Here is a 10,775-nt window from a genome sequence, read left to right as displayed (position 1 = left end):
CAAAAAGGCACTCGAACACATGGCGCGGACAGTTTTGTGACCAAGCGATGGTCCAGAGATGTCCAAGAGATGAACCGTGTCAGGATGGTTCAGCCGGGAATGCAAACCTCTTACGAGAGATTTACCCCATCGTTTCCATCCTTTACCCCATCCCTCCTCCTCCCCCCCCTCCTTGCCCAACTGGCCGCTTGTCCACAGGCTCCGAGAGCGCCAACAAACAGCTAGAGAATGGCCTGGGCCTTCACATGGGTGCACATGGCAATACCATTGCGCATTTACACTGCCCTGGCTAGTTGTTTTCAAGACGCGAGAGGGGGGAAACCTGGGGGCCAGCCGGGGAAGAAGCTTCCCCCCCCGGGTGAACCTGAAGCCCCTGAATAAATTGCAAAAGACTAGGCAGGATTATGGGAGAGACCAATCACGGGCATGACGGGAATTTTGAAGCAGCAGAGTTTGAGGCGGCGGCGGCGGCGGTCAGCTATGGAAACGCTAGAAAACGTATGGAAGGAGGCCAACACAGCTGACAAGCGCATGGTCGGGGGGGCTTGATGATTTAGAGAGCGCTAAGATGCATCGAACATCACTGAGATTGCGCGCGAGATTCCAACGAGACATGGAGGGTGACACACGACCGTGGATAGCCGGAGGTGGTGTCGACAGGGGGGGGACTGATAGGCAGGGTGGAATCTGGACGCTGGCGATGGCTTCAGACTGGCAATGAGCCTCGGTTGTTTGTGTCGCCGGACAAAGAAGAATATCGGGACACTTGTCCGTCTCCTTACCTCACCGCCGTGGCGAGCAAAGTTGGCAACTAACAGACAGACCGTTTTCTGCTTGGACAGTATCGAACCATGCGCGCGAGAGCGCGCATACGAGTCGTCAGAGTCCGTCCGGCCTGGCAGCAAAAGCCTTGGCTTCTGATGGCTAAAATCCCTCATCTAGGGCCTCTTGGCGAGGTTGATCCGGCAGGATATTCGGTGTTAGGGTGGCGCGTTGGGAATGGCGCGGGTTTGATTACGGTGTGTGTGTGTGTGTTTATGTTGGAGAAAACAGAACAGACCAATATCAATATGTTATGGGCAATATCAGACGCCCGCTCGCGTGTCAGTCGAACCCCGCCGCCCTGTCCCTGGTTGAACGGTTAGCAGTATCGTGTCTGAGTGGAATTCGTCATGAGAGGGCGAACCTCCACCAGCAAGCAGTCGACCCTTTCATAATACTCTGTAATGTGTAATTTTCAACGATGGCTGTCTACAGGCGCAATCCCTGTGCGAACGGCTTCCTGGTTAGTGCCTAGATCCCAGATCTCGCAGGTAGCTCGAGACGGCAGAAATTGTCAAATGGCGTCGGGAATTATTGCTGATGGGTCCTTTGGAGCCTTGGAGGGTCAATGCTAGCACGAGGGAGTTGGCAGTCCGTTTCCCAATGGACGTCAAGAGTCAGTCTCAGAGATGAGAGTCCTCGGACACCAAAGACAGACAGATTACAGGTATGGATGGATACTGGGACCCGTCAAAGACCCGGCCAGGATGGCTGGGCTGTGCACTTGTTCAGGTGGGCTTCAGAGTTCAATGGCGCATCTGGCCTTGTTTGCTGGAGCGCAGCGCGCGTGGCACGCGGCGCGCGGGTGCCTCGTGTCGAACTGGGACGCCAACAGGATGATCCTGTTCGGTATATGATCCAAGTTTGGTTCTGTTGACTTGCCACAGACGCAGCGCAGAGTAATAAGTATCACTGCTTCTTCACACTGCCTTCCCGAAGAGGCTGATAGTACATACACTGTACTTTATTCAACTGAGCTTAACGTCTCCCTGCATCCCCTGAGCAGTTGAAGACTGGCTTGAGTGCCGAGAACGGCAGGATGGCACGATTGGATTTGGACTGGACCGGAAATGTGCGGGAGACGCCGCAGACCATTTGGGAATGGCTTCCCGCGGGGAGTGAGTTGCATCCTGCGAAGTGCCCGGCCGGAGTGTGGGTTTGCTGCCAAATACTCTGTACAATAACTACCAACGTGAGAGACCAGGAAGAGAGTCGTCTACTAGTCATTTACTTTGACTAGTTGACTCTAGTCCCTTGGTGCCGGTAGCCCAGACACACACACACACAAAAAAGTTAGAACAGCCAACTGACAGATTTTTTCAAAAATCGAGATTCCGGGCCACTGGCGTTGGACGAGAAAAGGTAAAGTGCCCGGAGCCCGTCCCAGGCCCATCCCATCCAAGGTGATGACCCCCCGGCAATCTAGGCCACGAACGGTCAAGGGCGAGGATAAGCTCGGTCGAATCCATGGCAGCCAGGGGAGGGGGGAGGGAGAGAGAGACAATGACAGGGGCTTAAGTGGATGAGATAGCGACCTGCCTGTTTGGGCCAGAGATAAACGTCTTGGCGGGGAGACGGATACGGGCTCTGAATGGGCGAGACGATGGTAGTGGTGACCGGGAGGATGGAGGAGTCGGGACAGGATGGGATGGGATAGGATGGAGTGGGCATGGGGATGCACCGCACCGTCCGCAAACACGGATACAAGTAAGTCTACGGGTACAGATACATACACTAGTGTCTACAGAATGCGGGCTCGCTTCTAGAACGCCAGATGGAGAGGCCCACGAGGACGATATTATCAATATGCGTTAGTATCGGTTTGGTGATTAGGTTCGATGCTCGCCCCCCCGCCGGCTGGCCAAACACATAACAGAATCACATAACCAGTACGTTTCAAGTACGTGATACTTTCTGCTATGCCATGCACCCACAGGCTGTGTTGAAAGGCGGAGGGGAGGAGGAGAAGGAGGAGGAGGACTAGGGTTTCATTCTTCGGTGAGACAGACTTCCACGACGAGGCGTTCTGCCGCTGCTAAGCAACGCCTAGCCCGCGAACAAGAGATGCAAGAGATGGACAAGCCCTTGGGGCTTGGGGGGCACTAACCCACCCACTGGCGCTGGCGGGGAGCGTTGGTCCGATGTCTTGAGTGGTCTGTTCTCGTCCGTTCGAGCTGTCATTGTCAGGGTGGGTGGGTGTTCCTGTCGCCGGCGCACCCTCCAGATGATGGATTCTATGCATCACTCATCACCGGGCGCTAGAACGCTGGGCACTGGGCAGACACGGGCACGCCGACTACCATCCATCACTGCATCGCTTGCCAAGTTGCCCACCGATCACTGTGTTTGGCCCGGGTGGTCTCGGTGACTCGCTCGATGCCTCGCCGGGCTCTCCCAGCCATCGAATCGAGCAGACCAGACCAGACCAGAGAGAGAGAGAGGGATCGGTCCCGCAAGCGAACAGCCTATCTAGGCACGAGACCGTCCGGCGGTGATTGGCGAGAGGGTATGAATCGTGGCTTGCAAGTAAGCCGCCGCCCCCCCGCAGATGGCCCGAAAGCGAACGACCATCGCGTGAGCGTTCTATCTCTTGGCTCTCCCCGAGTTGGCTGGTGGTGACAAGTCTTGGTGTTGCAGTGGTTGTGCGCCTTATCCGGGCCAAACCCAACCCAACCCAATCCACCCACCAGCCGGGCCGGACAGACCATCCATTCTATTCCATTCCATCCCACTCAGTGTCTGGCGGTAACTGATGCTTACGGGTTGTACCGTACGTGCATGTAAGACCAGAGACGGAGACACTGCTTAACACATAACGTCCTGCCCTGCGCCGTACGTTTTGTTTCTCTCCTTATTACTCCATAGTCCGCACCCCTCGCGAGGTTGACTCAATGCCCCGTGTCTGACCACACGGACGGTTTGCGTGATGCGCATGGCGCTGACAGACTCTGCAAATTTTCACGATAAACAAGAGACGGGGGGGAGGGGAGGGGCGAAAGAAACAAAATCAACCTTGGCGACTCGCCCCAGAGATAAGCGTTGCATGGTTTAAAGAGAGAGAGAGACAGAGAGCCCCCCCCCCCCCCCCCCGGATACCGAATATCGTCTGTCTGGATGGAGAGAGGTTCGCGCCTCTTGATCAATGGGCGCACCTTGTGGTTGCGGGCGTTGTTCCCAGAAGAAACCAGGAACCACAACCCAGAAGCTTTCCTACCCCCCTCCCTCTCCCCCTCCCCCTTCCAGAGTCCCGAAGGAATCCCACGCAGCTGGCCATTGTCTTGGTGTTTTCTTGGTACCACCCATCACGCCCCATCATGCCCATCATGTCCACCCACCCGGGCAAGGGGTCCTCTCGCTTCGTCAGGTACCTTGGTGCTTGTCCCTTTGCTTGTCCCATCTAAGCTTTCCTCAACTGTCCACAGCCAGCACGCCGACGGAGCCCTCAAGAGACTGGGCAGCTGGGCAACGCCTCTAGGCACCGTCGGACCATGGAGAAACCATCCTGTTCCACGACTCGTGCTCGGCGGTTCACGATACTTGGCGTTAACGAGTGACTTTGGCCGCCAAGTATCTCCTTCATCTCATCTCTTCCCTTTCTCCCACCCCCTCCGCCCCTCTTCTCTGATGATGATAGCTCTGGCTTCTCATGAATGGTGACCCCCGCACATGCCAGTCTCTGCCGCCATGATGATGATGATGATGATGATGCCCGCCAAGGCTGAACATGGGCAGCGTTGGATTGCGCAGCCTCCCGGTGCCCAATCATGCTGTGGATTACTATCATAGTACAAACTGCAAAAGGGCAAGTCTCACCGTTTGGCTTTGCCACACCAAAGTCTCACGTTCTCCTCTCCTCTGTCTCTGCCTTTGCTTCTGCCTCTCCAACCACCCCTGGCAGAGAAATTGTTCCTCCAAGCTCTCCCCCTCATTTAGACTCGCCTAGGGGCCTTGGTCCCCTCTTTCGGCCGGTGCTGAACCCTGGTAACTGCTCGCGAGACACACACACAGACGCTCTCTTGCTTGCTTACCTACCTACAGGTATACGCTGCGCAGAAAACCGTGATCCCGGTGCAGGTGGTCCCCCGTAGTCCCCATATTGACTCCATATCGGACCTCATGTCACATACCATGCGCCGCGGAGTCGCATACAGGAGGAGATACCAAGAGAAAACACGCGCCTAGGTATCCGTAATAGTAATTCCGTACTAGTAATACCCAGCTTGAAAGGTAATTCCAACAGCCAATACCATACAGTAAGTAGCAGCAGCAGCCCGGCCTACCTTTCCTACAAACCACTGCCCCCCCCCCCCCCCCCCCCCCCGGCGATGTCTGCAGGGATGCTGGATGTGCCTATCTTAGCGTGCGACGCCAGTCCCCAATCCGAAGGGCTCCCCCCTCCCCATCCCCCAAGAAAGCAACAGGGTAGGCCGGGTCCAGCCCGCGAACCTGCGAGAGACAGACAGGCAGGCAGACTGAGTGAGAGGCATGGGGATGGATGGGGTTCTGTGACCGGCAGGCTGGCAGTCGAACGGAAGGCAAAGCTGATATCCGTACGATGGCCCGTTGCTAGTACAAGCACACCACTTACCTCCGTTTCACATGCGGCACCCTCCAAGGCGTTCCCGTCCGTCAGACACCGGCGCCCGAATCTTAATTAAAGAACCTCCAACCCCCCTCCTCCCTCCGTCTCCCAGTCGTGATCTCCCTTCTTCTCTCTCATCCCTTTCGCTCCCAGAGCTCCCTCTGTCTCCCTCATAGCGAAGGACACCCCCCTCCCTCTCCTCTCCCTCTCTCTCCCTGCTTGCCTCAACCACATCCAGACCGAGAGAGTCTCTGTTGCTACACCGTGTACGATCTCTAGCTGTCGTTACACACGCGAGCAACCATGAGCGACGGCCTCGTCAAGCGGACGTCCTCCTCGGAGGGCGCCCACGACATCGAGAAGACGGGCTACGACACCCAGACCTACGACAAGGAGAATGTCCAGATCCGCGGCCTCGAGACCAGCGCCGAGACGTCGCTGCATCGCGGCCTCAAGGCCCGCCACATCACCATGATTGCCATCGGCGGTGCCATCGGAACTGGTCTCATCATCGGAACCGGCAAGGCCCTCGCCCAGGCAGGCCCCGGCTCCGTCTTCATCTCGTACACTCTCGTCGGTTTCATCGTCTTCCTCGTCATGGCTGGTCTCGGTGAGATGGCCGCCTGGCTGCCCATCTCCTCTGGATTCACCGGTTACGCCTCCAGATTCTGCGACCCTTCGCTTGGTTTTGCCCTCGGCTGGACGTGAGTCTTCCAGTTGCTCTCTCTCTCTCTCACTCTCATCTACTCTTGGGGTCTGGACAAGGCGCTGACAAACCCGTCCCATCACACAGGTATTGGTTCAAGTACATCATCGTCACGCCCAACCAGCTTACAGCCGCCGCCCTCGTCATCCAGTTCTGGGTAGACCGTGAGAGAGTCAACCCCGGTGTCTTCATCGCTATCTTCCTCGTCGTCATCGTCTGCATCAACTACTTCGGCATCCGTTTCTTCGGCGAGTTCGAGTTCTGGCTGTCCAGTTTCAAGGTCATCACCATCGTTGGCATCATCCTCTTCTCCCTCATCCTCGCCCTCGGCGGTGGCCCCGACGGGGACCGCAAGGGCTTCCGCTACTGGAAAGAACCTGGGTAAGTGATTTATGACTTGGAACATGCTCCTTTTGTGTGTAAACAAACCGTAGACGTTGCCCCCCCCGACTAACAACTTCACCCACCTTTACAGTGCCTTCAAAGAGTACATCGACACTGGCAACGCCGGCCGCTTCCTCGGCTTCTGGTCCTGCATGGTCAACGCCACCTTTGCCTACCTGGGCACTGAGCTCGTCGGTGTCACCGTCGCCGAGGCCCAGAACCCTCGCAAGACGATTCCCCGCGCCATCAAGCTGACCTTCTACCGCATCCTGTTCTTCTACTGCCTCAGTGTCCTCCTCGTCGGCATGCTGGTTCCCTACGACTCTAAGGAACTTGTCTTCGCCACCAAGGCTCAGACCGGTGCCTCCGCCTCGCCCTTCGTCGTCGCCGCCACGCTGGCCGGTGTCAAGGTCATCCCCCACATCATCAACGCTTGCATCTGTGTCTTTGTCTTCTCCGCGTCCAACTCGGATCTGTACATTGCTAGCCGTACCCTCTACGGCCTCGCCTCGGACGGCTCTGCCCCTGCCATCTTCAAGCGCACCGACAAGCGCGGCGTGCCCGTCTACGCCCTCGGCTTCTCCGCCCTCTTCGCCCTGCTGGCCTTCATGAACGTCTCCAACGACTCCAAGGCCGTCTTCGGCTACTTCGTCAACCTGACGACCATCTTCGGCCTGCTGACCTGGATCTCCATCCTCGTCACTCATATCTGGTGGTGCAAGGCCCGCAAAGCGCAGAACATCCCCAACGAGGTCCTGCCCTACGTCGCGCCCCTCGGCATCTGGGGCTCCTACGGCGCGCTGGCTCTTTGCATCATCGTCGCCCTCACCAAGAACTACGATGTCTTCACCGGCGGCGACTTCGGCAAGGAGAAGTACAAGACCTTCATCACCGGCTACCTCGGCATCCCCCTCTACCTCATCCTCATCTTCGGCCACAAGTTCTACTACAAGACCCGCGGCGTCAAGCCTCACGAGGCCGACTTCTACACCGGCAAGGACATCATCGACCGCGAGGAGGAGGAGTTCCTCGCGCGCAAGGCCGCAGAGAAGGAGGCCAGCGGTGGCAAGGGCGGCAAGGGCGGATGGTTCTACAAGACCTTCTTGTCCTGGCTGTTCTAAGTAAAAGCGAAGTGTGTATTATGAGAATCCGAGAAGGAGGAAGGACGGAGGCGAGTTGTTATCGTTTCATGAGTATCATGTCCTGCGAATATACCACGGCGTGTTGGTCCGCCTAGTCGTTCCGTAGATATCCCAATCCAGACCAAAAAGGATGTTTATTATGCGCAAACTCCCTTTACCTCATCTCTTTAACAAGTGATTTGATTTAGCATAGGTTGACTTCGTTTTTAGTCACGTTGGTTGCTCGCGCATCTGGTTTGGCAGTAACACGGAAAACATCGGCTTTGTGGAAGCAGACTAAAACGGTTTGGTTGAGTGGATTTGATGTGGCACATCACCCGCTCGCGGTGACTCACACACGAAGATAGCTTTATGCATCCATAAAATTTTGCTTGGAACATCAATGAACGCATTCAAGCACAATAGCTCAGGGGTAGAGCGCTGGGCTCATAACCCAGAGGTCCTCGGATCGAAACCGAGTTGTGCTATGTCGATTTCCTTTTTGTCTTTTTACTTTTACCCTGGTCACAAGGGCTCTATAATTATAATTCAAGCGTTTACTTGCAGTTTTGCCCACTGTTTTCAAGTACGTGTTTGCAGACGTTGGCTATCTGGGATTGAGGCTTAAGGAACGTGTTGAACGTGAGTTAAACTCGTCAACTGGGTCTTGTTGCTGTTAACCATGACATTTGCATCCATTGCCCTTTGGGTAATTGACAAATTTCATGTACTAAAACCCAGTAAAGTCTCCAATCTCAATGCTGGGGACGATGTACGGCTGGACCTTTGACCTCGTCAACGTCCGCTGCTCATATGCGTACGCCAGGCCAATCAGCCGAGCCTCCTGAAATTTTGCTCCAAGGAAGCTGATGCCAAACCTGCGAATCGTCAGTATATACGGCCATCAAGACATACTATATGCTAGGACAACTGGGAAGCGGAAGCGATTACGTACGGCACATGGGGGCCGGTGTCTACCAGGTTGCCCCTCCGGTTCTTGATCACCGTGGCGTTTGCCGGATAGAATCCCAGCGGGACCGTCACCACGGGCGCCCCGATGATGGCGGCCCACGGACTCGAAAAGCTGGTCGGCAAGATGACGGCATCGAGATGGTGCCTCTCCAAAGTGCCCAACAACCCGCCCTCGCCGCCGAGATACGCGCTCTCCTGCCACGCAGCCCAGAACCGCGGGTCGGTGTTGTTGAACCCCTGCTCGTCGAGAGCGTCGTCCCACACGCCCGTGTTGCGATCGGGGTAGTCTTCCAGCTTGAAGGACTGCGTGAATCTACGGACGTCGGCCAGTGAGGTCAGGTTGTTTGGATTGAAGCTCAGCTCGGCGAGGTAGGATGCCAGGTTCGAGATAAAGTCGGCGTTGAGAACGACGGTCTCCGAGTTGGAGGTCACGAGCTGCTCGGCGGCGGTGAAGTTTGCATTGTCTACGATGACGGCGCCTGCTGCCCTGAAGACGTCGAGCGCTTTCTCGAAGGCCTCCGTCTCGGTGCCGGTCGTGTTGTCGGAGAAGAGCTCGATGGCGTTGCGCGGGATGCCGATGCGTGCCCCGCGGAGAGCGTACATGTCGCAGGCCGCCGGATAGTCGGGTATCTCGCCGTTATTGGGAATCGCCGAGGTGTAGTTGTCGCTAGGGTCCGCACCGGCGATGGCGTGCAAGATGTACGCCGCGTCCTTGACGGTCCGGGCCATTGGTCCGATGGTGTCCTGATGCTCGCTGATGGGGATGACGAGGTGCCTAGAAGTGAGGCCTACGGTCGGCTTGATGCCGACCAGGTTATTGCGCTGAGAAGGCGACAAAATCGAACCATCCGTCTGGAAGGATGTCAGCACCCGGGATTCCCTAACGCAGCTTCAACACCGCGGTTCGGCACATACCTCGGTGCCCAACGCCGCGAGGGCGAGTCCCAGATCAGAGGCCACACCGCTGCCGCTGGAACTCCCACTCGGATCTTGTTGGGGATAGTAAGCAGCGTACACTTGACCGCCATACGCCGACCAGCCGTTGCTCGTGTTGTTGCTTCTGAAGTTGGCCCACTGGCTGAGGTTTGTCTTGCCGAGGATGACAGCTCCCGCTTCGCGCAGTTTCATGGCCATGAAGCTATCTCGGGGCACTTTGGCGCCGACAAGCGCCCAGGATCCCGCCGTATTGTTCATACGGTCGGCGGTGGCGATGTTGTTCTTGATGAGGATAGGAATCCCGTGGAGTGGCCCCTTTATGGTGCCATTGGCCCGCGAAGCGTCCAGATCTGCAGCGATGGAGAGCGCGTCGGGGTTCACCTCGGTCACGACGTTCAGCGTGCTGTTCACCTGGGCGATACGACCGAGATAGGCGTTGACCAGATCGACGCTAGTAAACAAGCCGTTTTCCAAGCCCTCTGCCAACTCATCGATTGTCACATCGATCAGGCTGGGAAACGGTACACTCTTGACTGTTTATAAAACTACTCGTTACCCTCTGTTAATTACACAAATAGCGGGATGCACTGGCACGTACCACTCGAGCACGTCGCGATGGTAAAGACTCTCAACCAGAGGAGTGCTAGAGCCAAAAATGAACGCTGCATAGCCATGATGACGATGAAGGGCAAGAAACCGAGCTGACAAGAACTTCACAAGGTGGGAAGGTGTCTGACAGCCACGCAGGGTGATACCACGGGTTATGATGTTATATAGGCTGTATTGAGACCCAGAAAAGGCGCCTCCGCCTGCATGCTTAGCTCGATGCATCGCTACATCGCGTAGGAACGTCCTGCCGGCACGTAGGCACGACCCAACTAGACGGCAACACGGATAAGAGATGCCTGGGATCATGGAGACTTAGTAGACGCCGTGTTGTGGCATTCTCTGCCCAGAGAGGCAGCTCGGCTTGATAAGAATCAGCGGGGAGAAAGTCATGACGTAAAGATTAGAGACACTGTCCGATTACCCCCATGCAAGACGACACAAGGCCTGCTGTCGCTTACGGCTGGATGATGAGATCAACGAGAACGAGTACAGGGTAGGAAGTCTATCCAAGGCAATAGGCGAGGGAAATACAAGATAGTGATAGCGAAAGTGCGAGCCGCATCATCGAGGGGATTCGGGGGATCAAGGGAAGAAGAGAATGAGAAAACGCGCGCGCGCGGGGAACTAGTGACGCCGGGTCGGT

At 56.4% G+C, this 10,775-nt stretch overlaps 2 protein-coding genes across 2 annotated transcripts; one reads left to right on the top strand and one right to left on the bottom strand.

The window, feature by feature from the left end:
• Positions 1 to 5,526: 5,526 nt before the first annotated feature.
• CDEST_15125 (Putative amino acid permease) lies at positions 5,527 to 7,777 on the top strand. The gene is made up of 3 exons (XM_062931281.1): positions 5,527 to 6,108; positions 6,198 to 6,491; positions 6,586 to 7,777. Exons 1-3 carry the CDS (start codon positions 5,708 to 5,710, stop codon positions 7,613 to 7,615), a joined length of 1,725 nt encoding a protein of 574 aa, XP_062787332.1. The 5' UTR covers positions 5,527 to 5,707; the 3' UTR covers positions 7,616 to 7,777.
• Positions 7,778 to 8,136: 359 nt separating this feature from the next.
• On the bottom strand, positions 8,137 to 10,484 carry CDEST_15124 (Putative amidase signature domain-containing protein). Its single transcript, XM_062931280.1, has 4 exons — positions 10,122 to 10,484; positions 9,503 to 10,056; positions 8,571 to 9,439; positions 8,137 to 8,493 (listed from the first exon to the last, which is right to left on the bottom strand). The coding sequence occupies exons 1-4, from the start codon at positions 10,195 to 10,197 to the stop codon at positions 8,346 to 8,348; spliced, it is 1,647 nt and encodes a 548-aa protein (XP_062787331.1). The 5' UTR covers positions 10,198 to 10,484; the 3' UTR covers positions 8,137 to 8,345.
• Between the last annotated feature and the right edge of the window lie 291 nt (positions 10,485 to 10,775).

Source organism: Colletotrichum destructivum, chromosome 10, assembly GCF_034447905.1.
Source record: "Colletotrichum destructivum chromosome 10, complete sequence".
Taxonomy (NCBI): Eukaryota; Fungi; Ascomycota; class Sordariomycetes; order Glomerellales; family Glomerellaceae; genus Colletotrichum; species Colletotrichum destructivum.
Note: the sequence above shows the minus strand (reverse complement) of the source record. Positions and strands in the feature narration are given on the sequence as shown.

Excerpts from the sequence above, each read along its gene's own strand:
- CDEST_15125 (XM_062931281.1), top strand. The coding sequence starts at position 5,708 with ATGAGCGACGGCCTCGTCAAGCGGACGTCCTCCTCGGAGGGCGCCCAC. Across the intron at positions 6,109-6,197 it reads GGTTTTGCCCTCGGCTGGAC|GTATTGGTTCAAGTACATCA; the intron begins GTGAGTCTTCCA and ends CCCATCACACAG. Across the intron at positions 6,492-6,585 it reads CGCTACTGGAAAGAACCTGG|TGCCTTCAAAGAGTACATCG; the intron begins GTAAGTGATTTA and ends CCACCTTTACAG.
- CDEST_15124 (XM_062931280.1), bottom strand. The coding sequence starts at position 10,197 with ATGGCTATGCAGCGTTCATTTTTGGCTCTAGCACTCCTCTGGTTGAGA. Across the intron at positions 10,057-10,121 it reads CATCGCGACGTGCTCGAGTG|TCAAGAGTGTACCGTTTCCC; the intron begins GTACGTGCCAGT and ends TTTTATAAACAG. Across the intron at positions 9,440-9,502 it reads TCGCGGCGTTGGGCACCGAG|ACGGATGGTTCGATTTTGTC; the intron begins GTATGTGCCGAA and ends ACATCCTTCCAG.